The following is a 27,634-nucleotide window of genomic DNA, read 5'->3' as shown; positions in this document are numbered from 1 at the left end:
AGTATTTATTTTTATATTTTACATATAGCAACACTCGCCGCGGAATGACGGACCGAACGTAGAATTTGTGGAATTTGTCTGCGATTTCGTGTTTTCGTAACTAAATTCGTAGACTTCGGTTGTTTTTAAATTATTTCAAAATGTCAGAGAAGGAAGAGGTCACGGCGGCCGCTCCGGACAAGGAATTGGACGACCTCCTGGACAGTATGTCGATATGTTATCCCATTTTTATAACCAATTACGCAATAACCACTTCTGGTAATATAACCTATAATGTCGAAGAGAAATCTCTCGAATTGTGCAACTTGTAAAATATGTTTGCATACATTATTACCTTTCGAACTTTGATCCTTGAATATTGCTCGGTCATAGTTCGAGTGCGTCGGGTTTTTTGCCCAATATGTGCTTTTAATCTTGGCTCTTTTTATGACTAACTAATTGCTTTTCTTGAATTAAACTCCTTAAGAAAACTTGTATTTTCGATGAATCTGTATATACTAAGATTACTGTTATTATTTTGATGGTAGGACACCTTAAAATTCCGTATTTTACAGACTAAGATGCGCCTAAATTTAAAACATTAAAAAATTAAAAAATTTTATTATCAGATTGCAAAGCTTATTAAGTTAAAATTGCTTAGATAATGTGTATTTTCGATGACTATATAATTTGATTCCTTTTGACGCCTTAAAATACTGCATTTTACGGACTATAAGACGAGTGTTTGATAATGTCCTAAGAAGACGAAATGCGTCACGTATTAACATATATATAAATAAATGTAGAATTCAATCCAACAAACCTTGTTTTGTTTTGGATATATTACCCAACAATTCAATATGGAATTCTACCAACTGTCTGCAGTTACAATAAATACCGTTATGTTGTTTAGATAATAAAAGGCCGGGATACGTATTGACGCAGGTACAATTCTGTCCCGCCAGTTGCTCGATGTCCTCGCTAGCATTTGGGTGTGTTCCCGTTGTAAAAAGTCTCGAGTGCAAAGGGTTACTGCTTGTGTAAAGTGATTGAATGTTGTGTGCAGGCGCCCTGGAGGACATGACAGCGTGCCCGGCGCGCAAGACCAGCGTGGGCGGCAGCAGCCTGAAGGAGGACGCGCCCGACGGGGTGGACTGGAACCCCTCGGAGAACGTGTGGAGCGAGGAGTTCCTGCAGCAGGCCGCCGCCACCTTCGAGAGCAGCATGGCCGACCTGCTGCGCTCGCTCAAAGGCGGCTCCGGTAACCGCACCATCCCCTCCACCTTTCCTTCAATTATTTATTTATTTATTTTTGGTATGTACGGTACTCGGCTGTCCAAACTCAAAACACAGTAAGGGACAAAAAATGTCCCTTACTGTGTTTTAAGTTTGGGCAGCTGTACTATTGTGTACCATTTACATAAATATGTATAGTAAACACATCAATTGCGACACATCAATTTATCAAGTTGTTATAAACTACTTACATACAAAAAAAATTTTTTTTATTATTTTTGGTATTTGTATACATTTATTCAAATCACAATTTATACATATTTATAGCTTTTTTTTTTTGCAGAGACCCACCAAGCCACCTTGTGTGTCTTGTCGGTGGAGTTCTTTTTTAATACGTTTTTTATTGTTTTTAACCATTTTAACCTAATATAGACACAAAAAGAGAAAAAAATTAAGAATATAAACATTTTACAATTTTCATAAAATGAACTCTTGATCATTTACCCATTCCTTTATTTTGCCTTTGTTCCATCTTTTATTTTGACCTCTAACCTCCGTCGGCAACAAATTAAAAATGTTCGGAACGATAAATTGCAATGTTTAAGAAAGTTATATAAAAAATTTAAAAAATAATGTTATAAAAATAAAATGTTATGTGTAAACCAATTATATTAGGCCTCTCGGAGAGTTCTGTCCGCTTTTGGTTAGTAATAGAAGCAGACGAAGAATATGAAAAACAACTATATGAGGGGAATGTGGACCGAGGACAATGTGGCACGATCGAGTATTTCAAATACTTGTGCGTGGTCAGGTTGGCTGACAAAAAATTGGCGTGAATGTACAAGACGCACGAATGTGGAAGAAGCGATGATTGTTTGCAAAGACGAGTCGTTGTGGCATTCTATTCTCACCGCCTACCCCTACGGGGAAACGGTGTGATGGTTCGTCAGTTGGATTTGAGATATTAAACAAGGGTGTACCGTAGAACGGGGCTACTTGAACTTTGATGTGTAACTTGAGCCCAGTACAAAAAAGACATTTAAATCTGTATTTGGTCTACAATAATGAACGTATGGTGACAATAAGTGTCACCTGTCAGGGAAACAATGAATCATGTCGATACGTTCATTATTGTAGACCAAATACAGATCTAAATATTTTTTTTGTACTGGGCTCAAGCAACACATCAAAGTTCAAGTTGCCCCGTTCTACGGTAGATTTTCAAAATTTATTTACATATTTTGTGATATTTTTATGATTTTAACATTTTATTAATTTATTTTTCCAGATGACAATATCACCCAGGAACAGATCTTGGCTACATTTCAAATGATGACAGGTACGACCATTCTTATTTACATTAATCGTTTTTAAAATACCTGCGTCTGGACTTGTGCGGTCAAACGGATCTGCGATGTGAAATGACGGGGCAATTAACAAGGCTGCAGTCATAAATTCTACATTGACAAACCCTGACATGAAGATTGGTAGAAAAATTAAAATATATAAACCCAGCGTGCGACCCATTATAACATATCGCTCACTCCCTTCAAGAATGTCATAAATCAAAAATCGTCAATTTTCAGTTGTGCATGTTTTCTGAATGCCCAGAAAATTTACCATATCCCAGCAAAAGAGGCATATTTTTAACTTAATATTTACCCGCTACAGGGCAGAAAGTGTTGTTATTGCATTTTGAAGAACAGGTATTGTTTAATTATTTTTTTTAATATATTAATTATTTTTCAAATGGAGAAAAAACCTTCAGGTTTTACCTAAAAAGATCTGTTACACAGTAAAAATTTCAATAAGTGGCTTGATATTTATTATTAATACATCGTATTATATTTTTAAACTTTAAAAACGTTCTCCTGAAAAATCAAGATTTTTGATTTATGACGTTCTTGAAAGGAGTGAGCGATATGAGATCGAATGCAGAGTGGACACTGCAGTAACAAAAAGCGCACTAAGAGTGTCAGAAATGAAGACGTCTGGCAAGAGTCTACGAGATAGAGTAAGGAACACCGGGATAGGAGATTTGGGACTTTGTTAGGTGTGGAAGGCAATGAAGAAGACAATGGTGTGTGCGTGTGATGATAATGGAACCATCCAGACTCCTGCGCGGCCAACCCCGAGGTAGATGGGTTGACAGCTGGGAATCTGCATTGCGGGAAGCTAGTCCCTATTAAAAACAGGCCGAGAAGAAGAATTTTTTCATGTAGATTTGTGATTTCTAGGAGCTGCTTCTCAGGTCATGAAGCCGCCGGGATCGGAAGCTGAACCGGAATTAGAAGAAAAGGAAAAACCCAAGGCTTATAGCGATGTAAGAAACCCGCACAGCTCATATACACACATGTCTAGTATTTTCTTCTTCTATCGAGGTAACCTTTCCCTTACATAAAAATCCGCGCGCAATGGTGATATGTATTTTTTACGCCATATGAAAATGTGATCTAAAAACGGGAATAATATAAATATTTCTAAATATCGCTTGTATTGACCATAATTGAAGTTGAAATGTAACAGTTTTTGTAATGTTGAAGCGCCTAAGGTGTTCAAATTCAACCGAGTTATAAAAATAAACTGTCTCGTGAAATTATAAGTACATAGTACTGTTTTACCAAATAATTTGGTACATACGTATAAGTTTTACGCATATATTTTATCCAGCATTTTACATTATATTGTATTTCTAACTTTAAAACGATCTCCCGAAAAATCAAGTTTTTTGATATATGACGTTGTTGAAAGGAGTGAGCGATATGTACATTGAAACTAGTACATATTATACATACCATATATCGCTCACTCCTTTCAAGAACGTCATAAATCAAAATACTTGATTTTTCAGGAGAACGTTTTTAAAGTATAAGAATATAATACAATGTATTAAAAATAAATATCAAGCCACTTATTGAACTTTTTACCGCGCAGCAGATCTTCAGGTAAAACCTGAAGGTTTTTTCTCCATTTGAAAAATATTTAGTATATTTAAAAAAAAATATTTAACAATACCTTTTCTTCAAAATTTTCTGCCGTATAGCGGGTAAATATTAAGTTAAAAATATGCCTCTTTTGCTGGGGTATAGTACATTTTTTGGGCATTCTGAAAACATGCACAACTGAAAATGGTCGATTTTTGATTTATGATGTTCTTGAAAGGAGTGAGCAATATGTATCAAAAAATCTCACAAATATTTTTTTCGACTTACACAAATACGTTGGGAACAAATTAATCACAATAAACCGTTCCACATCATGAGACTTATACCAAATAGAACGTATACCAAAATTATGTATTTTTCCCATAAGAAATAAAGGAAAAATATTTATACATTGATGTGGTTGTATAAAATATTTCAAACACTGCTTAGTACTGAAATAGATAAATAAAAAAAATTCTGCTCAATAAAAAGCTTCTTTTCATCTCACCAATAGATGTCTCTAGTGAAGTTCTAGAGATTCAAGAACAAGGTTTCTTAATTGGTTCATATGTGTATACAGAACTTCCAAGAATTTGAGTAGTGTGTACTTATCTCTTTCAGATAGGCACCATGTCTCTCAGCCATACAGTAGCACACTCCGTGCACACGTTTTGACAAGAAGTTTGCATAGTTTCAGATCTATGGTATTTGATTGGATACCAAGGTCGTATACCGAGCAAAATGTTTGGCGCCCAAACATGACGTATACCGAGTTGGACTTATTTGAAAGCAGACCAAATTATTTAATAGCAGCAGTAATAAATTATTTATTATTTTATTAAAATTTATGGATTAATGATAGTCTGTTTAATGGTAGGATTGGTGGTGTTACAGGTGTTTGATGTGTGGCATTTGTAGGTTAGCGCGGCCATCTCGCAAGCGCTCGAGAACATGAACCAGAGCGCCGGGAACCTGCAGAACGAGAACCCATTCAGCGAAGAGGACCTCAAGAAAATGTTCTCCGGCATGGATCTGAACGGAACGGTATGTCGCTAGTAATTACTATTCAATATATTACATACTTAAGTCACGCATGAATCATTTGATTACCAAAGGGAATAGTCAAGAATCCCTAATTTTACTTCACTTCAAACCCCTTATCCGGACCATAATGGTGCATAGGGCACTGTATCATATAAACGCAGTGTTATCTTGATTGTTAACTCGTGAAGGAAAGGTGATCATCCTTCCGCTTCAGGTGCCGGTCCAGGGTAATATTGAAGAAACATTAGAGTGAAAAAATCACTTATATTTATTTGACCCTCCCCTGGGAATCGAACCCGGGACCTCCAGAACGGTAGCAGAGCGTGCTGACCATTACACTACGGATGCGGATAAATTTTACAGGAGGGATAAAAACTGTATTTTGGAGAAATGAAATACTTTGTTTTTTGATCCACTTAAATTTTTACTTCGAACCTCCGAGATCCATAACCGGAAACACATTGCGAGACCGAGTAAGAAATACCGACATTCAAAGCATGTGTAAGACGGAGGACATCGTGAGGTGGGGACGACAACAAAGGTGATACTGCAAAGAACATATAAACAAAATGTCAGAAGACAGACTTCCACGTATCGCCCTTCAAGGCAACCCTGAAGAACGCAGACCCCCAGGCAGACCTCCGAAAAGATGGAAAGACAGCTGGGAGTCCACATCCCAAGAGCGACATGCGGAGGCACAAACAGATCCCTAGGATTTACAAAAAGAAGAAAACATTTTTACTAAAAAAGCAACTAGTTTATGGGACAACCTGTTGCTCTCTTCAGGGTTTGTTTGTGTGATTGCAGGATGGCGCGGATGGGAACATGTTCTTCCCGTTCATGCAGGGCATGATGCAGTCGCTGCTGTCCAAGGAGGTGCTGTACCCCTCCCTCAAGGACATCGTGACCAAGTACCCCGACTGGCTGGCCAACAACAAGGCCACGCTCAGCAAGGAAGACCTGGACAGGTGACATATGCCAACATGTGGTGGAATGTTACACCAAAACGTTACATTTCCATTATTAACAGTGTTGCCATATATGTATACAGATTTATCTGATTTATACAGATTTTAGGCCGCCGTTACAGATGACAGATTTTACTCTTAGGTAGTACTTTTAGTTTTAGTACAGGTACAGGTACTGCTTTATTTTCTCAAAAAGGTAAGTTTTTCAATAAACTACCATAATTTATTGGTTCTAAAATGTATTTTTTACAGATTTTGGGTTACTGATTCTATACAGATTTTATACAGATTTCTAGACTGTTTGATTCAGATTTTTTTGGTTTACATATGGCAACACTGATTATGAATGATTTAAGTAATCGGGAATTCTAGAATAAGACTCTAAGAAGCATATCAGGCGAGAGTCTATGTGATAGAATAAGAAACGCCAGGATCAGGGAGATATGTGGGATGGAAGATGTTGTTAGGTGGGGTAGGCAACGAAGGAGACAATGGTGTGTGCGTGTGAGGAGAATGAAACCATCCAGACTTCCCCACATTGCATTGTACGGCCAACCCCGAGGTAGAACACCAAAGAGATGAATCGGACCTCGTAAGAAGCTAATCCCTCTTAAAAACAGGCTCTGCGAAACTTAAATAAAGTTTGCTTTATGTATAAATGTATAGAAATTGTATTATTTTTTTACATCTCATCAAAGATGAAGAAGAATATGGAAGTCTCGGCATTTGCGGGGCTGACAACCATCATAGGCTGGTTTAAGTGACCACTTTATACATGTGTAACATTTACCAATTCTACCCATTATTGACAATCACACTACTACTCAAATTCTTGGGATTTCTAGATATATGAACAAATTTTGAAACATTGTTCTTGAATCACTATAGTATATATATCATGTGTGTGATTAAAATCCAGGATTCGGACCTCACATACTAATACAAGAGTTTCTGCTCAATAAAAAGCTTATTTTCATCTCACCAATAGATGTCTCTAGTGAAGTTCTAGTGATTCAAGAACTAATTTATTATTAGATTAAAACCAATATTTTTAGCTTTTCCACTTTTTTATTTGACCAGCGACCGGGTTTCGTCGTTACCGACATCATCAGACCAGTCTGATGATGTCGGTAACGACGAAACCCGGTCGCTGGTCAAATAAAAAAGTGGAAAAGCTAAAAATATTGGTTTTAATCTAATAATAAATTAAAAATGCAATTCCATCACGAAGTGTCAGTGGATAATATAAATCTATTATTCAAGAACTATGTTTCAAAATTGATCCTATATATATATAGAACTTCCAAGAATTTGAGTAGTGTGGTTGTCAATAATGGATAGAATTGGTGAATGTTACACGTGTGTGAAGTGATCACTTAAACCAGCCTATGACGGTTGTCAGCCCCGTAAATGCCCAGACTCCATGCTCTTCTTCATCTTTGATGAGATGTCAAAATGATTTAAAATTAAGTTTGCCATATGTATAAATGTACATAAATTGCTTCAAATTTTATTAAAAAATGTAAGTAAGTATATTAAATTAAATAAATGATTGCAGATACACAAAGCAGAATGAGCTGATGAACAGCGTGTGCTCCGAGCTGGAGCTGGAGTCGGAGTCGGACTCCGAGGACGTGAAGAAGGCGAGGTTCGACAAGATCCTGCAGCTGATGCAGAAGGTCTGTAGCTTGCAGGATGCAGCGCACGCCTTCATTCTAACCACTCAGTGCTAGGGTGTTCTTATAAAGTGTTCAACCTTCCCCTCCCGGTGATATGTATTTACTATCACTCCACTTTTAAAATTTGGGAATATCAATATAAAATATAATATATACGGGCTCACAATTATTGTATATATAAATTTTTTCTTTATTTTAAATTCTTTTGCGTTCTTCTTCATCTTCTTGCTCAATGCTGAGCGTCGTGGTCTTCTGGAATGTCAGGCACTTGGTGCACAAGTCCTCTCCATTCTTCCCGGTCCTGGGCCAACTTGATGGCAGCGTTTAGCGAGGATCCGGTTAATTCCTTTATTTGGTCTGTCCATCTTGTTGGAGACCGTCCTCTTGCCCGCTTGCCTTCAACTGTACCTAAACTGTAATAAAATATAAATATGAATACAAAAAAAGGGCCCACAAAGGCATGGCCTGTGTGTGGGTATACAATATAATTTAGGTCATAGTAAAGGGTATAAGGGTATAGGTATTATAAGTAGAACTAGAATAATAATGTTCATATAAAATTATGAGGAGAATGGTAAAACAAATTTATGAGGCGAATGTTAGTGGGAAAAGAAGCAGAGGAAGACCGAGAAAAACATGGCACGATCAAGTATGCCAAATACTTGAAAGTGGTCAGGTTAGGAGTCGTAACAATCGGCGGGTATGTATGAGGAGATGCATGAACGCGGAAGAGGCGAAGAATGTTTGCAAGGACAGAGTGGTGTGGCGCTCTATTCTCTCTGCCTACCCCTGCGTGGAAGCGGCGTGATGGTTAGTTAGTTTTTTTTTTATATAAAATACAAAAAATCCTTACTATCAGAAAACAAAAATTATTATTATATTTTTTTTAAATAAAAAAATACTTAAAAACATAAAAAAGATGAAAAAGTTAGCAAGCATGTACTACAAGAAAAAGGAGCTTCAATCTGTCTCTTACATAAATAATCCAAGCAAAATTTCAAATCTACACAAACTTAGGTAATTAACATCTAACAAATAGTCCTGTATTCCTCCGTAATATAATCATGTATTACATGAAAGTATTATAATATAAAATTATTCATTTGCAGCGACCTATAATAAATAACCGACTAAATTAAACTATTGAGTCCACATTTGAAAATATTCCCACTGTGATTCATTTGTCTACTTTCAAAATTTTATTTTTATACAAATGTCAATAATTTTATTTTTATACAAATGTCAATAATTTTATTTTTATACAAATGTCAATAATTTTATTTTAATGACCTGAGGAAGGAATGTTTTTCCGAAAGCGGTAGTCACGAATAAGTGTTTATAAAAGTGGTATTGCACAAAGTGAAGGGCGAACGATAAGGAGAGTGCTTTATTACCATGCCACAAAGTTAATGACGCTTTTAGTATACAAAATATGAATTATAGGTCAAATTTTTTTTTAGCAAATACGGAATTAAGGAAATTTCCAGTATAACGAATCCGCAATTCGTCCCCGGAAAACTTCCATATAAAATGTACCGAACCAAAATTCTCAGAATAACCAACTTTTTTTATTTTAAAATGATGTTACAATTCATTTTAAAACATTGAGAAGTCAAAAAATAAAATTTCGGTTTTTTTTTTTTATCTAAAATTAGAAACCTATTTGAACTTGCTTTTTAATTTGCTTTTCTTTCATTGCATATAAATTTCTTTTTTCCAACAAAGTCTCGCAGTTTGGAAATCATAGTTTGATTTGTGTTGTTTCCTGCAGTAGGTAGGTACCTATATTGTATTGATCACCCGGGACTTAAAATACAAATATACCTCAATCGTTAACCTTAAAACAAGACTATCGTAAAATGTACGACGATAAGAAAAACTTGCTAATAAGTTTGCTAAAAACATTTTTATAAATATTTTTTAAAACTTCATATAAAATAGGAAAATGAAATTTCTGTAAAAAATTAATATCACCTCACACGCGTATGTGTGAGGAGACACATGAATATTGAATAGGCTAAAATTGTTTGACCTGTAGGAGATTTGACCTGTGTTATTATTACTATCAGATGCAGGAGTTGGGTCAGCCGCCGGAGGAGCTGAGCGGAGAGCTGCCGCCCAACCCGACCAGCATGCCCGAGGTGCCGCCGCAGGTGGACCTCAACCAGTGCCGGGCCATGTAGCCGCACGATCGGGTGAGCCCACCTCCCCATTACAAACATTTGTGTCTTTATTATTTACACAAATATTTCAATTTTATACTATTTCTGTGAGCCTGAGCGGCTCATTATTAGAAATGGGTGTCAAATTGCGGTAGAGTGGGTTCCAACCCAGAAACTCACTCACGCACTCGCTCACAAACAAAGTCACACCCTTGGAGGACCTCTACTGGACTCCGAGAAGGTGAAGCTCTTACCACCAAGACAGGTCGTGAGTTACATGACTCATGTAGGTCTTGGCAGTGAGCTGTAATACAGAGGGAAGTCACAATAGACCTAATATGGTCGCAGTGACATAAGGGATGCAAGATCTCTTGAACCCCAAAAAAAAATAAAAATACCCAGAAACGCCGCTGGACCACTACCCGACACAAACGGGACTTTTATGGACTATGAGACGTTACAGACTGAAAAGCATTATTCTGTAATATTATTATGTATCACATGAAAGTATTATAATATAAATTTATTCATTTGCGGCGACGGAAGTAAATAATTTGTGAAAAATTCGAGAATAAAATCGCCAATACACAAACGTTTTTCAACCTACGACGCGCATAATGGTCATTCAGTCTATTCACGGTGAGATGGTAAAACGGTCTGACCACAAGTCGACTGTCAACTGTCAAATTGACAGTCTGTAGGAGCAACGTTGCTAGTTTAAAAACCAAACCTCTAATATCGCGATCCATAATAGTACTTCATGTTACAGAACTCTCTATGAAGAAATGAAAAAAGAATACTAAAATACAACTTACTCTTGACTAGTTTATTTAGAAAATATAATTTTTATTCAAGAGTTAGTAATTTTTGATAAAAACAATTTAAAAGTAAAATTTTTGGTGTTTTTTTACTATTTTTTTTACATCCCTTTACTTAATTATAACCCTTATCCGCACCCAATGGTGCATAGGGCACTGCATCGAATTGACGCAGTGTTATCTCGATCATTACTTGCATGAAGGCAAGGTGAACACTCTGGCGCTTCAGGAACCAGTCCAGGGTAATATTAAATAAATATTACAGTGTAAAATCACTAATATTTATTTTCACCCCCCTCCCCCCTGGGAATCGAATCCGGGACCTCCATTACACCACGGAGGCGGACAAACATTTGGACAAGACTTTGGAACATTTAGGCCCGCCTGTATTAGTACATGTACAGGCTATATGAAGTTTTAACTTATATTTTATATCATAGTTTTGGTATTAAACAATTATTTAACCAACACTCACCTGTAATCGAAGAAACGGCAATTAAACTTTATTCTATAACATATATATTATTTAAATTAATCCTCCATACTATTTTCTTCTCCGAAGTCCATCTTGTTTTTTCATCTGACGTGTTGCTCTATCGGCAATACCGTGCGCGACATCTAGTGACGGCATTGCGATTCACAAAAGAAAAAATTAATCAAATTAAATATATTTTATTTACATGTATATGTTTTTTTTCCAGATTAGCTTTCGGATATCGGCAAATGTATGAATTACAAAAAAATCATATTCCGAATGCCGTGGCAATCTGTCATCCATCTCAGCCATCGGCTTGGCCAAAATAAATAGGTACTTTATTAAAATTCCGTGTACGAGTCTCTTCGCCGGAGCTGTGATGTCATCGTTGTCCGTGTAGAGCGTAGGGAGTCCGCAAGCTGCCTCCGGCCCTTGCCTAGGAATCGGTGGCCGAATCGTGATTTTGAGTGTGTCCAAAATTTTAGGAATTTTAAAGTGAGGTTTTCTTATCGACATCGTAGAGAAAGAAGAATATGAAATTTCGGGCATTCTCAGGGCTGACGACGTCTCATAGGCTGGTTTAAGTGATCACTTTATAATGAACGATAAAAATGGTCAAAATAGCAAGTTCAATTACTTTTTTTAATATTATTTTTAGACGTCTCATGAAAGATGTAGAAGAATATGGAATTGTGGTCATTTACAGGGCTGACGACCGTCATAAGTTGGTTTAATCACTTCACCCTTCTACCCATGATGTCAATCACGGGTGAATCGAAATTTGAAAAGTGGTTGAAAAACCATACTACTCAAATTTTGGAAGTAGTATGTATATTCTTGATTGACACCTATTACATGCATTATGGGTAGAATTGGTGAATGTTACACGTGTGTAAGGTGATCACTTAAAGCAGCTTTGATTGTCGTAAACCCCGCAAATGCCCAGACTTTCATATTCTTCTTCATCTATGTGGAGATGTCAAAAAATAATGTAAATTTTGCATTATTCTTCGTCTGTGTAAAAGTAGAATGAAAAATCTTGAAAATAAGGATGTTTTTGTAAATTGACAGGCAGATATTGTGCGGAGAATTGACCATGTGGAGCCTTTCTAAGGCCATTTTTAAAATTCTATTGTATTGTATAAATTGTACTTTAAACTCAGGAAATCCAAACAAGACTTTGAAGGAAAATATTTAAAAAAACACACAAAGACTGAACAACACATTTATTATTACATAAAATTACTATATATATATATATATATATATATATATATATATATATATATATATATATATATATATATATATATATATATATATATATATATATATATATATATATATATATATATATATATATATATATATATATATATATATATATATATATATATATATATATATATATATATATATATATATATATATATATATATATATATATATATATATATATATATATATATATATATATATATATATATATATATATATATATATATAAAAATATATATTATTATATATACTCTAATTTTGTTTAAAACTATTGAAAATTTAACACATTGTTTGTGGGAAACGCTTAAAAGCGTCTTTTGCATACTGTTGGTAGAGAGCGGGAGACGCTTGCGAGCGTTCTATTTGCTTACTTTAGGTAGAGCGCGAGAGACGCCTGCAAACATTGTACAGATGGGAATTGGGTGTTGCGGCTACTTGTGATTAGTATACTGAGGGTCGGGCGGCTGCCAGATTATAATTAGGGTCCCAGTTGATGAACAAAACTGTGCGATAACGTGTTATAAAGAATATAGTGCCTGTTTTGCTACCCGAGTACTTTAATATCAGATTGATCGGCGATCTTCGTTCCCGAGGAAGCGATGCTGCGCCAGCGTCGCATAAACGTGATATCATCGGGCGTGGAGGCTCCGTGTTGTTGATTGCCCACTGCCAGACACAGCTGGCTTCCGGCACCCTGGTATTTGTTTAACGACGAAGAAGCTCTGTTTCGTCATCTCGCAATGTCAGCGGCGTCTCTATGAATTGCGGCCAGAGGTTCTTCCCAGATCTCAGTAGTCAATTCTGACTGGAATCGTCCCACGACTCCGCTAACTAGTGATTCTGATTCCAGATACTTCATGTCTTCACGTGGTAGGTATGTTTATGAACAAAATACCTATATTCGGATGTAACGAGCAAATTCAGTCAGTCCCAACATCCTCGTTATAACCTAGTTTGACTGTATATTCAAAACAAAGTTTGAATATATTTACAAAATAAGTGATAGAGGATTTTTTTTTAACTCTTACCACTCTGTAGGCCAGACATTCTGGCCCGTATGATTCTAACAGGCAGCTCCGTGGGCCACAATGTCTGGCCCGGCGCAAGTATAACTGTAATCTCTGATTTCTCTATCACCCAACTATATTCTACCAACAAATATTTCATATAAATGCGGTTAATCTTAATTAACATTGTCATACGAATTGCCAGACAGGGTGTCCCAAAATTAGGGAGCCAAAATATTTATTTTGATGGTAGAAAACCGGCGCATTTTTTTGATCAGAGTAGCTGATCAGTTATGAGAAAAAATGGTCAGAGTGGAAACGGTTAAACGTAAATATTAATTCACTAAATTAAATTGTCACACTTTTTTGCAAACAGCATCCAATTTGTTTGTTGCGGAATCATGGAGTCACAGAGCTCGTGTGTCTACCTTTCTTTAGAAGAAAGGATACGGGTTAGATCGGCGTTTTTAGGGATAGGCAGAGAGGATGGAACGCCACATACATAAATGCCCTCCTCAATTATGAAACTTTTACTTTTTCAAATCAAATCAGGCCACAGCTCCGTTCGGTTTGGATTTCCCGGCTTCCGCTGAAGGTGTTTTTGTTCTAGGTAGTAAATTATTATATATATATAAATGTTTAATTATTATGCACATTTTTATATGAAAAATGAACTTTTGTATCTAAATAAATTATTTGTTTTTGTTTTCTCCTTATTTTATTTTAAATCGCCCGATTTAATTATTGACCATTTTTTTAACCCTACATATTTCCACTTTGGAAATAGCATGCGTTAAATGCGTCCCTACAACCGTCACAGTATAGTGCAGGGATGACGAACCTACGGCACGCGAAACAATTTTGTATGACACGCGAATGACAAGCAAAAAGTGATACAATTTTTTTTTTCAAATGTTAGATTTACAGACTATACTACTGCTTGTATTCAATTAAAAGCTACCAGCTATGAACTCGATATAAAATTTAACAACACAAAATCTTATTAATAATGAAGTTTTAAGGGTTCTGCATTTCACTCTCCTTATCAATCTTTATTTTAACTTTTTTTTATTTTGCCTTTAACCCATCCGCATATCAGTTTTTTTTCAAAACATGTTACAAAGACACTAATCGAATGTATCCCCGCAAGTCATAAAGTTGCCCCGCCCGGAGGGGAGGTGATATGGTTTGTCAAACAATGAGGCGCTAATATTTTGCACCTGTTAAAACGAGAACAAACATAGAAATAATCTTTAAATGTAGAAAAGGTACCACGCACCAAACAGATTGATTTATGTGGTACAAATCAGTCCGATCAATCATAACGCTCGCGTGTTTGAAGCGTGAAAGGCGTTCACATTCAACGAGTTATCTCATAAAATTATAACTTTTACTGTTTTACCAATATATATGGTACATATAACTATTTTGCACGTATTTTATCGTGTGTCTAGATCAGAAATGTGACAAATTAACAAGAAAACTTGAAAAAATAGTAAAGTAAAGTAAAGTTTTGATTTCTGATTTTGATTAACTGATTTTAGTTGATATTTCAATCAAAAAGATAATTCTATCCTTACGGGGACATCTTTCGTCAAGTGTCGTCAGTAAATTTGTATAAAAATTATAAGAAATAATGCATTACAAAAAGCTTTCTTTACAGATTTGTAGATATCACACTGAAGTATCTTTATAATATGAACTACCACGCATGGGGGCGTGGCTTAAACTGCGGCTAGTTTGCGAATGTAAAAATATACCTACAGCCAAGGTTTGGCAGCAGGTAGGCCGGTGGGTTAAAAATTACTCGATTAATTTATTCCATTTATTTATGCTTTGTTTATATTAAAAATCTGGAGTTACACAAACATTTGATGCAATTTTATTTCCATGGCATGCAGCACGCGACATATTGAAAAACAAAATTGCTTCAAAAGAAAAATGCACGTATACAAAACAAACTATTATTATTATTTAATTTTCACAAATAAATAACTAGTACATGTATTATACAATTCTCCAAAAATAATCACTTATTTTTAAAAAGGTTTTTGGTAATACGTGAGTTTTTTTATCCTCACACGTTTCACAATAGTCCTGTATTTTCCAAGCAGAAGCGAAGGTTCTCTTGGTAACTCCTTCCCAAGCCGCAGAAGTCCCGGCCCACAAGATAATGTCGTAAAGGGAATTGCCCTTTCTCTATTACTCGCTATGCGAATCATTGCTCGTTACCATTAACCTTTCCTTATTATTTGCTCGTGAGAGTTTTATTCATCAATTTCACCTAAATATACGATTCACAGAGTGCAGTATTACACCGATAGCCTATCTAGAATGTAAGGGGCGCCTAAAGCACATAAAGACAAAATGCTCTCGTAATCTCTTAACAAAAGAAGGGCTTCTCACGTGTGTGAGTGGAGATGTAACTAACTAACTAACTGTAGCCGTCTGGCCACGCCATTTGGTGTTGTCAGGTTGACAACACTGAGCGGATTCAACAAAAGCAGCCAACCGGAGCGCGGGGGCGAGAATCGCCTGCCATCGCTTGATTGTTAAAGAACGTATATTTTAGCTTCATATTTCATTCAAAGTTCAATAATCAATTAGATAAATTATAATAAGTTAATATCAAATCGTGTAAGAATTTTATATCAATAAATAAACTGTAAGTAAGCATTTCTTTTAAATCTCCTACTCTGGCATTCCGTCACCAAAACACAAACACTTGCTCACCATATAACCATCACGCCGCTTCCCGCAGGGGTAGGCAGAGAGAATAGAGCGCCACACCACTCTGTCCTTGCAAACATTCTTCGCCTCTTCCACGTTCATGCATCTCCTCATACATACCCGCCGATTGTTACGACTGGAGTGGATATGTGATTTCTTAAAGAGGTTTTTTTAAGAACATGAATATTCACACTCTGAACAAGAGAAGGGTTTCTAACCCGTATGAGTTAAAATGTGAGCCTTTAAAATTCCTTTCTGTGAACATCTATAATGACATTCTGAGCAAGAGAAGGGTTTCTTACCCGTGTGAGTGAACTTGTGAACCTTTAAACGCCCTTTCTGTAAACATTTATAATCACACTCTGAACAAGAGAAGGGTTGCTCACCCGTGTGAGTGAACAAGTGAACCTTTGAATGCTCTTTCTGTGAACATTTATAATCACACTCTGAACAAGAGAAGGGTTGCTCACCCGTGTGAGTAAACAAGTGAACCTTTAAATGCTCTTTCAGTGAACATTTATAATCACACTCTGAACAAGAGAAGGGTTTCTCGCCCGTGTGAGTGAACTTGTGAACCTTTAGACTCTTTTTCTGCGAACTTCTAAAATTACACTCCGCACAAGAGAAGGGTTTCTCGCCCGTGTGAGTGAACTTGTGAACCTTTAAACGCCCTTTATGTGAAGATTTACAATCACACTCTGAACAAGCGAAGGGTTTCTCTCACCCGTGTGAGTGAACACGTGAGCCTTTAGACTCTTTTTCTGCGAACTTCTAAAATTACACTCCGCACAAGAGAAGGGTTTTTCGCCCGTGTGAGTGAACTTGTGAACCTTTAAATGCCCTTTCTGTGAACATGTGTAATCACACTCTGAACAAGAGAAGGGTTTCTCGCCCGTGTGAGTGAACTTGTGAACCTTTAAACGCCCTTTATGTGAAGATTTATAATCACACTCTGAACAAGAGAAGGGTTGCTCACCCGTGTGAGTGAACATGTGAACCGTTAAATTCTCTTTCTGTGAATATTCATAATCACACTCTGAACAAGCGAAGGGTTTCTCGCCCGTGTGAGTGAACTTGTGAACCTTTAAACGCCCTTTATGTGAAGATTTACAATCACACTCTGAATAAGCGAAGGGTTGCTCACCCGTGTGAGTGAACATGTGAACCGTTAAATTCTCTTTCTGTGAACATTTATAATCACACTCTGAACAAGCGAAGGGTTTCTCGCCCGTGTGAGTGAACATGTGAACATGTGAACCGTTAAATTCTCTTTCTGTGAACATTTATAATCACACTCTGAACAAGCGAAGGGTTTCTCGCCCGTGTGAGTGAACTTGTGAACCTTTAAATGCCCTTCCTGTGAACATGCGTAATCACACTCTGAACAAGAGAAGGGTTTCTCGCCCGTGTGAGTGAACTTGTGAACCTTTAAACGCCCTTCATGTGAAGATTTATAATCACACTCTGAACAAGAGAAGGGTTGCTCACCCGTGTGAGTGAACTTGTGAACCTTTAAATGCCCTTTATGTGAACATTTATAATCACACTCTGAACAAGCGAAGGGTTTCTCACCCGTGTGAGTGAATATGTGAGCCTTTAGACTCTTTTTCTGCGAACTTCTAAAATTACACTCCGCACAAGAGAAGGGTTTCAAGCCCGTGTGAGTGAACATGTGAACCGTTTAATTCTCTTTCTGTGAACATTTATAATCACACTCTGAACAAGCGAAGGGTTTCTCGCCCGTGTGAGTGAACTTGTGAACCTTTAAACGCCCTTTATGTGAAGATTTACAATCACACTCTGAATAAGCGAAGGGTGGCTCACCCGTGTGAGTGAACTTGTGAACCTTTAAATGCCCTTTATGTGAACATTTATAATCACACTCTGAACAAGCGAAGGGTTTCTCACCCGTGTGAGTGAATATGTGAGCCTTTAGACTCTTTTTCTGCGAACTTCTAAAATTACACTCCGCACAAGAGAAGGGTTTCAAGCCCGCGTGAGTGAACATGTGAACCGTTAAATTCTCTTTCTGTGAACATTTATAATCACACTCTGAACAAGCGAAGGGTTTCTCGCCCGTGTGAGTGAACATGTGAACCGTTAAATTCTCTTTCTGTGAACATTTATAATCACACTCTGAACAAGCGAAGGGTTTCTCGCCCGTGTGAGTGAACATGTGAGCCTTTAGATTCTTTTTCTGCGAACTTCTAAAATTACACTCCGCACAAGAGAAGGGTTTCAAGCCCGTGTGAGTGAACTTGTGAACCTTTAAACGCCCTTTCTGTGAACATGTGTAATCACACTCTGAACAAGAGAAGGGTTTCTCGCCCGTGTGAGTGAACTTGTGAACCTTTAAACGCCCTTTATGTGAAGATTTATAATCACACTCTGAACAAGAGAAGGGTTGCTCACCCGTGTGAGTGAACATGTGAACCGTTTAATTCTCTTTCTGTGAACATTTATAATCACACTCTGAATAAGCGAAGGGTTTCTCGCCCGTGTGAGTGAACTTGTGAACCTTTAAACGCCCTTTATGTGAAGATTTATAATCACACTCTGAACAAGCGAAGGGTTTCTCACCCGTGTGAGTGAACACGTGAGCCTTTAGACTCTTTTTCTGCGAACTTCTAAAATTACACTCCGCACAAGAGAAGGGTTTCTCGCCCGTGTGAGTGAACTTGTGAACCTTTAAATACCCTTTCTGTGAACATGTGTAATCACACTCTGAACAAGAGAAGGGTTTCTCGCCCGTGTGAGTGAACTTGTGAACCTTTAAATGCCCTTTCTGTGAACATGTGTAATCACACTCTGAACAAGAGAAGGGTTTCTCGCCCGTGTGAGTGAACTTGTGAACCTTTAAATGCCCTTTATGTGAAGATTTATAATCACACTCTGAACAAGAGAAGGGTTGCTCACCCGTGTGAGTGAACATGTGAACCGTTAAATTCTCTTTCTGTGAACATTTATAATCACACTCTGAACAAGCGAAGGGTTTCTCGCCCGTGTGAGTGAACTTGTGAACCTTTAAACGCCCTTTATATGAAGATTTATAATCACACTCTGAACAAGCGAAGGGTTTCTCACCCGTGTGAGTTAACATGTGAATCTTTAAATCGTATTTCCGGTAAGATTTAAAATCACACTCTGAACAAGCGAAGGGTTTCTCGCCCGTGTGAGTGAACATGTGAGCCTTTAGACTCTTTTTCTGCGAACTTCTAAAATTACACTCCGAACAAGAGAAGGGTTTCTCGCCCGTGTGAGTGAACTTGTGAACCTTTAAACGCCCTTTATATGAAGATTTATAATTACACTCTGAACAAGAGAAGGGTTTCTCGCCCGTGTGAGTGAACTTGTGAACCTTTAAATGCCCTTTATGTGAACATTTATAATCACACTCTGAACAAGCGAAGGGTTTCTCACCCGTGTGAGTGAACAAGTGAACCTTTAAATGCTCTTTCTGTGAACATTTATAATCACACTCTGAACAAGAGAAGGGTTGCTCACGCGTGTGAGTTAACATGTGAATCTTTAAATTGTTTTTCCGGTAAGATTTATAATCACACTCTGAACAAGCGAAGGGTTTCTCGCCCGTGTGAGTGAACATGTGAGCCTTTAGACTCTTTTTCTGCGAACTTCTAAAATTACATTCCGCACAAGAGAAGGGTTTCTCGCCCGTGTGAGTGAACTTGTGAACCTTTAAATGCCCTTTCTGTGAACATGTGTAATCACACTCAGAACAAGAGAAGGGTTTCTCACCCGTGTGAGTGAACATGTGATATTTTAAAGAAGTTTTAGTTGAGCTTGTGTAATCACACTCTGAACAAGATAATTCTTTCTTTCCTGTGTGAATAATCTTACGTAACCGAAGATCCCGTTTCATTGAGCACGATGATGTAATTTCTCCGAGACCGTTAGGAGGAGAGTGCTGAGAATTCTCTAAACGTGTAGATGTAACACTTCTCACTAAATCTAAAAACAAAAAGAAAATTACTTCACTACACTGAAATAAAGCATCACAAAAACATAGAACTGATCATCTTATCACCATTAAATAATAAATGAGAGTGATTAATAAATAATAGCTAAAACTTAAATTGATATCAGTATTTTTTTCTCGAATTTCAATAAAAAAAGCAATCATACAACAAAGAGTCGGGGCACATTTGCAAGCGTACTGGGAACGATTAGGGTGCCATCCACAGAGTGAGAACGCAATCGCGTTCGCAATTTTTCTAATACAAATTTTTATCAATATTGATATTAAAATGATTAAGGAAACATTTGTTTTATTGTTTGCAGCTAAAACTGGCGAAAGAGGAGAACCCATTGGGAGTCCGTCTCGTTGTTCATTAATTAAGCTATTAAATTCAAAATAATTTTGAGGTGTACAAATATCATAAATTAGAGTCATCTCTTTTACGTATAAAAAATATCTAAATCTGAATCGCATAGTAGTTTCATAAAAAAACACTTTAAACATCCTCTATTGGGACGTTTGTGAATAAATTTACAATATCAAATGAAATAATTTTAGCTTTAGAAGGAATATTAAAAATTTTGGATTCATTGATAAATACTAAAATATTCTTTATGCTATATGTTGGTGAAAAAAGTTTGTGACAGATAATTAAATGATTAAGTATGATACAACTGGTCTAATGGGAACATTTATTTTGTGTAGTTTGGGAAACCCGTATAGATTTGGAGTTTGGGGTTTTTATTAAAAATAAAATCTTTAATACTACCACTATGGCAAATTAAAGTTCTTCTTAAGCCCCCTTTACTAACCCCTCCTCTCCCTAACTTACCCCTCTCCTTATTTATAGAACAGTTTTTTTAAATTTTATATTTAAGTTATTATTCAGACCTGAAGATGGAAGCTTAGCTTCCGAAACTAGTAGTCATAAATAAAATAAAAACTCAAGTCGTATAAAAACAAGTGTTTCCTTAATCATTTTAACATGTCTTACGACAAAGTAAATGCCGAAACAATAAATAAAATATTGATATTATTCATTATATCGGACAATGGATTCACCTAACGGATGAGATGTCAATTTTAAAGGTGTCTCAATGTCATGTGAAACATGTATCATTGTTCCCTTTTTATGAAAGAAAATGGAAATCTGAGCATTCCAGGGCTTACGACCTGGGATTTGGCTGGCTTAAGCGATCACTTTATATACTTATGATATTAAATACGCGGTCATCCCTCAACTTTGGCTTAAAAATCGGCCATACTGTATCAATACTAAGCCAAAAAAAATTGCTTAGCTAGGATAAGAAGCTATTCTAGATAAGAAGCTATTCTAGATAAAAATTAGATTAGATCCAGTATTGATTCCATGGTGTTAATTCTAGATGGTACGGTATAGAATTTTACCGAATGCGAATTGGAAATCCCTGTTAGCTTGTCTATTGAATTATTTGAAAGCCCACGTTTTCAGTAAAGAACCTTTTCAGGTCTTCTGGACAATGTATGCCATGAACGGTTAGTAATCATACTAGTGTCTACTAATTTGGGAGAACAATTTTGTTATACAAGTCGGAGGGCCGAGGGAGGAATGAAATGCGCTACGCTCGGCGTCTAGAGAGCTGAAACCGCGTCATAAATGTGGAGATTGTTTACTTCATACAACAAAATGTTACTTACTAGATTCAGCTTCAAGTCTGCTCGAGGATTCCGCGCATTCTCGTTTGATGTCGGGATGATCAATATCTATCTCGGTGAGTATCCTGATATCGCTAGATATTAGTTTGCGGTGCAGATCAGTAGCAGTGCCCGACGCAGCTGGCTCCTCGTTCAGGTATTCCCCAGTATGGAGAGTATCATCATCACTTCCTGGTTCCTCCTTGATCACAGGATCATCTGGGTAAGTAATCCTGGAGTACGACAAGTCGACATAACAATGTCGTAAATTACAGTAACCCTCGAGTAGTGCTCCTTCTCCGGCAGAGAGAAGGATAGGATCCCCTTCTGCATTTCCCGGTTCAGCCTTGGCTGGAGCTAAAGTAGGCTCCATCTGTTTTTTAAACTTCGAGTTGAGTTTCGGCAGTGTATCTGCAAACTGAAGAAAACCGGAATTCAATTAAGAAAAGGACACGGTAATATTAGCGGTGGCCTGCGTACCACATAGGCACCCAAGTAGTGCCTACCCTACCTGACTAGTGGTAAAAATATAGTTTTTTTTAAATAATAAGATGTATTTATCGACATAATATGTCATATAATAATATGTATATATCAGATAAATTTGTCCCCGTGAGATGGGGACGACAACGAAGGCGATACTGGAATGATCACGTTAACAGAATGTCAGATGACAGACTTCCCGTATCGCCTTTCAAGGAATCCCTGAAGGACGCAGACCTCCAAAAAGGTGAAAAGACAGCTAAGAGTCAACATCCCAAGAGCTACAAGCGGAGGCACAAACAGATCCTTAGGATCTAGAAAAGGTAGAATAAGAAGAAGAAGATAAATCTGCTCAATTGATTACTTTATTCACTGTATTGCAATCACCATTCTACCCATGATTGACAGGCACTTCACTGAAATTTTGAAAAGTACAATTTTGTTCAATTCTGACAGTTACTGTCTTTATTGATCTTCGTTATTAAGGGGTAATCCATTCATTTTACCTACATACGCATTGACATGATAGAACGATCATTTCCATCAATGAAATAAGTATATTATAACAACAAATTAGGATACATGAAATTAATAATTATTATAATAATTACCTTTCAGACTAAGCACGACGCCACCGACAGCGATACATAGACAATAATGCCATTCATAGACAATAACGCGTAATTAGATTTCGAAGAGCAACGGCTAAGTACTTACCTAAGCTTCCGGCCGAAGTCTCGGGTTCTGGAATGAGGATATTCCGGATATTCAGGAGAAAATGCCGGTTGTTTGGTGATTCATGTTTTTATTAAATACAATATTTAACCAAACTCCGTCGATGTAGGTAATGAAATTAATTGTATAGAACCAGTACAAGGTAAAATCAATACAATATTTGATTGTGCTAATCAAATATTGTATTGATTTTATTAATTAAAATGGTGCTTCATAAAAAAACGACAAAATGGAAAATATTTTATTGTTATTGAATGTTACATCCAAAGTAATTTCTTCTCACTCTCAGTGGACTCACGAGATGAAGGATTCATAAGAAGATTTGTTATCTTATTAATATAAGTTAAATCAGAGGAAGACTCAACGAACGGAAGTGAATAGTCGGAACAACCGGCGGTTATGTGTGTATATGGTAATGAGGAGACACATATAAGTAGAAAAGGTGAAGCACGTTTGCAAAAACAAAAAAGATGAGTTGTGTGGCTTTGTATCCTCTATAAGCAGGCAGACGTATGTCTGCCCACTGATAGATAGCTGTTTGTGAGTTCGCTATTAAGTCAATAATAGCTCCGGGCCATGGTTCAGCCACAATCGTTTGGTAACTTATGAAAGGCATCCGTAATAGAATGTCGCTTGGCAATGGTCGAGGGGGAAATACGATGACTGAACATTTTCTGCAAATCCGTGTCTGTCAGCTGTGCTGGTCGGGGCTGTGGGGGCCTAGATGCTTCTGTGCCAGATCCGGGAGAGCTTTCAATGGAAACTTGGTTGTGAGTATTTGTCGAGTTTGACAACGTTTTAATTTTAAGTTTTTATATTTTATCATCCCGTTCGACGAATTTCAGATGAATCCCGTCTCTGGCAGTAGGAGAAAGGGCCAAAGACTGCCATACGAGGGGAATCTGGGTTTTAGAGGACTTTTCTACTCGGAACCTCCTTAGAATGTATATCAAACCCAGCCTAGTCTGGAGCATTCCATATCTTTCCCCTGAAAAAAATTATAAAATTACAATATTCGTTAAATTTAAAGAAAGTCACATATTATAATTCAATAAACCATAATTGGACCGTGTTATGCAGAAAACCCAGAAATTATACAAACTCGTAGATAAATAAGAATATGGAAGTCTGGACATTTACGGGGCTTACGAGCGTCATAGGCTGGTTGAGGTTATTAAAACCAGCCTTCCATATTCTTCCTGTTTCCTCAGTTAGAACGAGAGAGAGAGAGAGAGAGAGAGAGAGAATGAACACATCCATCCAACCATCTTGGATGGTTTCAGCGAACTGTTTGTTTTCTTCTAGTTCAAAATCGAACACATTCGAACCACATGGATTTTTTCTGTAATATTTTCTGTAATATTTTGTAATATACGTCAATCTTTTTAACGTGAATAATGTTAAAACCTGTCATGGATATTTCAAACATATTTTTTTTTTAGATTTATTGTTTGATTAATTAAAAAAATTTGCACATTGTGAGTTGGATGATTTCTGCATAACATGGTTCAATTCAAACTCTAGTCTGGAACTACTGATTTTTTTAAATGTATAGGTATAATTTGATACTACCAACAAAAAAATAAGAAAAAAGTCCCTCTCCAAGCACAAGAGCTCGGTCTTTTTTTTTGAAAAGACAGAACGCAACTAAAATAATAAGATTGTATTAAGTAGAGATGTACAGAAATTATACAACTTTTTAAATAAATATTAAATAATAAAAAAATGAAGAGGCCAATTATGGCCTCTTCATTTTTTTATTATTTATATTATATAAAGATTATCCGGCACGCAGAACGTAGGGAAATATGAAGCAGGGTTGGGTTAGGTTAGGTTAGGTTAGGTTGGGTATCGAGCAGGGTTGGGGAGTCTAGTCTTAAATTATCTGCAAAAAACATTGAAGAAAAAATGACGAATATATCGAGCAACCCACCAATGCAATTCCTGGGTCCTTCTCCGAATGGTATGAAGGTGAACGGTTTGACCTGGTCTCCGCGCTGCTTGTCGAACCTCTCCGGGTTGAAGCGGGTAGGGTCCTGGAAGTGCGCGGGGTCCGTCTGCATCCCCATCAACGGGACGTACACGTACGTCCCCTTCTCGATCACCAGCTCGGAGCCCGGCACTCGGTATGGGATCGTACACTCTCGATCCAGGAAAGGCAGAGGAGGGTACATGCGAAGTGTTTCTGAAGCAATGGGTGGGACATATTGCAAATCAGGACCCCAAAAGTGTTGATATATGGACCTTGGGAGAATAAGAGACATTGGAAGACCTCAAAACGATGGTAGAAACTGACTGCAAATAGCAACCGAACGAAGGGAATGGAAGAGGCCTATGTTCAGCAGTGGAAGACAGAAGGCTGATGAAGAGACTTCTGTCTCTGTGGCAAAAACATGTTTTATTTTTTCTTGAAGGTTTTTTTTTCTGATACTTTGTGGCTTCTTCTTCTTCTCCTTCTTTGGCCTTCTATCCTCCACTGCTGAATATAGGTCTCTTTCATATCCTTCCATTTTTCCATCCTTTTTGAGGCTTCGCACGTTTTTTTTATTCTCTCAAGGTCTCCATCTCAAAATTTTAGGGGTTCCTTTGTGGCACATTTTATTTGAAAAAAAATCGCATCACAACATAGATGAAGAAGAATATGGAAGTCTAGGTATTAACGTTGCTTACGACCTATCATAGGCTGGTTAGGTTATCACTTAACACACGTGCAACATTCACCATTTTCTACCCACGATTGACAAATCAAACTACTCAAATTTTTGTAACTTTTACATATATCCTCAATTTCATGACACAGAACATGAATTCTCAGAAGCTATCTATGTTGGATTGACAAAGCTTTTATAAATAAAACAGATACCCTTTTATTTGGATATGCAAGATTGAAGTATTTGAACACACTAAAATGTTGTGGAAAAGTACCAAAAATAAAATTGCAATCTTATTTGATTAACATTTTTTCTTTATTAAATACTGGACAAATTGGCATATTTTTTTGAAATTATACTTTCGGGTACCTTCCAGTATGTAAAATAATTCGGTTTAGTATCTTACATACATTAAAAGGGTGTCAGATAATGTGAAATTACATGTTAAAATAGTTACATATTTTAAAACCCAGATTTGTGAACAATGGACTACAGATACGGACCCACCTAAAAATCGTGTGAAAAATATTTACATTTTTATTTATATATTGTAGATAATGTACCTGAGTCATAAGACTGACATCGATCAACTTTGCATCAATTAGCTGCAGTGCCTTATACACTGTTGAGTGCGAAGAAGAAGAAGACTTGTACATACCTTTAACGCACATCTCCAAATAAGTCATGTCCTGAAGACTGTCATATGTAACTTCTCCTCCCGACTTCCTTATGGAACCAATAATTTCATCAGCCAATTTATCCTGTGTGAAGAAAGAAAAAGGATTCTTAAAATAAATGTATAATATTGTTGTTGTCTGCTGACGATGCAGCGCTTCTTGCCAATAAAGGTCTGTCCGAACTCAACTCACCTGGATGTCGGGTTGAAGAGCCAAGTGATACAGAAGAAGGGACATAGTCGTACTGGACGATTCATTTCCAGCAGTAAAGAAAATGGCGGATTGCGCCACAAGACTGTCACCTTCAAATTCTGAAAAAGGACATCAAAATTATACGTAGAATCTGCTGAACCACGAATGCCAAGTCTCTTCTAGAACCAAAACAAGGAGTTCACGCGTTCGTGGAAGCCTGGCTGTAACAGGCATCAAAAGTAAGGTAGGTAATTTGCAATTGGAGGTGGCATGGGCACATAGGATGTAGAGAACCTGATCATACTGTGAACTGGCAATTGCTATGGATCTTTATCGAAATCCATCTAGAGCAAGATCAAAAGAGTGAGATGTCACCTAAACCATGCACTCGAATCATGGTAATATGATTCGAAGGTATAGACCTAGGTGACGTTGTCCATGAGAGAAGGACCTACAACCCGAGGACGAGGAAAGCTGACCACAACAGTCCATACAGACGATATGTTGGGATGGAGCCACGGAGAAGGAGACAACTAACGATTGCCATTCGTTTACAACTATACAACTAGTTGACGACTTTACGACGACAACTCTTCTGTTGTCTCTGCTTGACTTAGATTGGCTAGTCCTCGTGTGGTATGATTGCATGCCGATGCATAGTTTTCTTACTGATTTCGTCGGTCGCCCGGGTCTGGTCCTTGAGAGAGATGAGCGTTCCTATTAGGTCGTTCCTTTCTTCCTGCGTCCTCTGTCTCTCGTCTACTGTTTTCCAAAACACTGTCCTCATCCAATCCGCCAATTCGGTTTCAAATACCTGAGACCTGTAAATACGCCAACGATTTTTAAATAATAATTTTGGGCATATTAAAGTATTTGAAATGCTTGCGCGCGATTGAGTCAGAAGCGGAAATAATGAGTGGCTGTATATGAGGAGATGCATTAATAT

At 37.1% G+C, this 27,634-nt stretch overlaps 3 protein-coding genes across 3 annotated transcripts in view; 1 reads left to right on the top strand and 2 right to left on the bottom strand.

The window, feature by feature from the left end:
- Nucleotides 1-32: 32 nt before the first annotated feature.
- LOC148312295 (peroxisomal biogenesis factor 19-like) lies at nucleotides 33-12,488 on the top strand. The gene is made up of 9 exons (XM_088277508.1): nucleotides 33-204; nucleotides 1,046-1,240; nucleotides 2,504-2,554; nucleotides 3,453-3,538; nucleotides 5,058-5,183; nucleotides 5,991-6,151; nucleotides 7,710-7,830; nucleotides 9,900-10,025; nucleotides 11,512-12,488. Exons 1-8 carry the CDS (start codon nucleotides 141-143, stop codon nucleotides 10,011-10,013), a joined length of 918 nt encoding a protein of 305 aa, XP_088133634.1. The 5' UTR covers nucleotides 33-140; the 3' UTR covers nucleotides 10,014-10,025; nucleotides 11,512-12,488.
- Nucleotides 12,489-15,394: 2,906 nt separating this feature from the next.
- On the bottom strand, nucleotides 15,395-22,364 carry LOC148312294 (uncharacterized). The gene is made up of 2 exons (XM_088277504.1): nucleotides 21,954-22,364; nucleotides 15,395-20,269 (listed from the first exon to the last, which is right to left on the bottom strand). Exons 1-2 carry the CDS (start codon nucleotides 22,321-22,323, stop codon nucleotides 18,738-18,740), a joined length of 1,902 nt encoding a protein of 633 aa, XP_088133630.1. The 5' UTR covers nucleotides 22,324-22,364; the 3' UTR covers nucleotides 15,395-18,737.
- A 1,031-nt stretch (nucleotides 22,365-23,395) lies between these two features.
- The window catches only part of LOC148312292 (uncharacterized), a 47,188-nt gene continuing 42,949 nt past the window's right edge, over nucleotides 23,396-27,634 (bottom strand). The window contains exons 13-17 of the mRNA XM_088277519.1: nucleotides 27,358-27,509; nucleotides 26,689-26,807; nucleotides 26,478-26,580; nucleotides 25,102-25,353; nucleotides 23,396-24,156 (exon numbers count right to left, since the gene is read on the bottom strand). Coding sequence (XP_088133645.1) covers nucleotides 23,981-24,156; nucleotides 25,102-25,353; nucleotides 26,478-26,580; nucleotides 26,689-26,807; nucleotides 27,358-27,509 — 802 coding nt within the window. The 3' untranslated portion in view covers nucleotides 23,396-23,980. The remainder of the gene's footprint in view (nucleotides 24,157-25,101; nucleotides 25,354-26,477; nucleotides 26,581-26,688; nucleotides 26,808-27,357; nucleotides 27,510-27,634) is intronic.

This window comes from Brachycentrus maculatus, unplaced genomic scaffold (genome assembly GCF_059751285.1).
Source record: "Brachycentrus maculatus isolate JH-2025_06_01 unplaced genomic scaffold, ASM5975128v1 h1tg000044l, whole genome shotgun sequence".
NCBI classification, from domain to species: domain Eukaryota; kingdom Metazoa; phylum Arthropoda; class Insecta; order Trichoptera; family Brachycentridae; genus Brachycentrus; species Brachycentrus maculatus.
The sequence above is the reverse complement of the archived record's forward strand: the minus strand, read 5'-3'. Positions and strand labels throughout refer to the sequence as shown.

Bases quoted from the DNA above. Each gene is read 5' to 3' on its own strand.
- LOC148312295 (XM_088277508.1), top strand. From the start codon at position 141: ATGTCAGAGAAGGAAGAGGTCACGGCGGCCGCTCCGGACAAGGAATTG. The intron at 1,241-2,503 runs GTAACCGCACCA...TTATTTTTCCAG, and splicing joins CTCGCTCAAAGGCGGCTCCG to ATGACAATATCACCCAGGAA. The intron at 7,831-9,899 runs GTCTGTAGCTTG...TATTACTATCAG, and splicing joins TCCTGCAGCTGATGCAGAAG to ATGCAGGAGTTGGGTCAGCC.
- LOC148312294 (XM_088277504.1), bottom strand. From the start codon at position 22,323: ATGGAGCCTACTTTAGCTCCAGCCAAGGCTGAACCGGGAAATGCAGAA. The intron at 20,270-21,953 runs GTAAGTAACATT...TTTTGTTTTTAG, and splicing joins CAGACTTGAAGCTGAATCTA to ATTTAGTGAGAAGTGTTACA.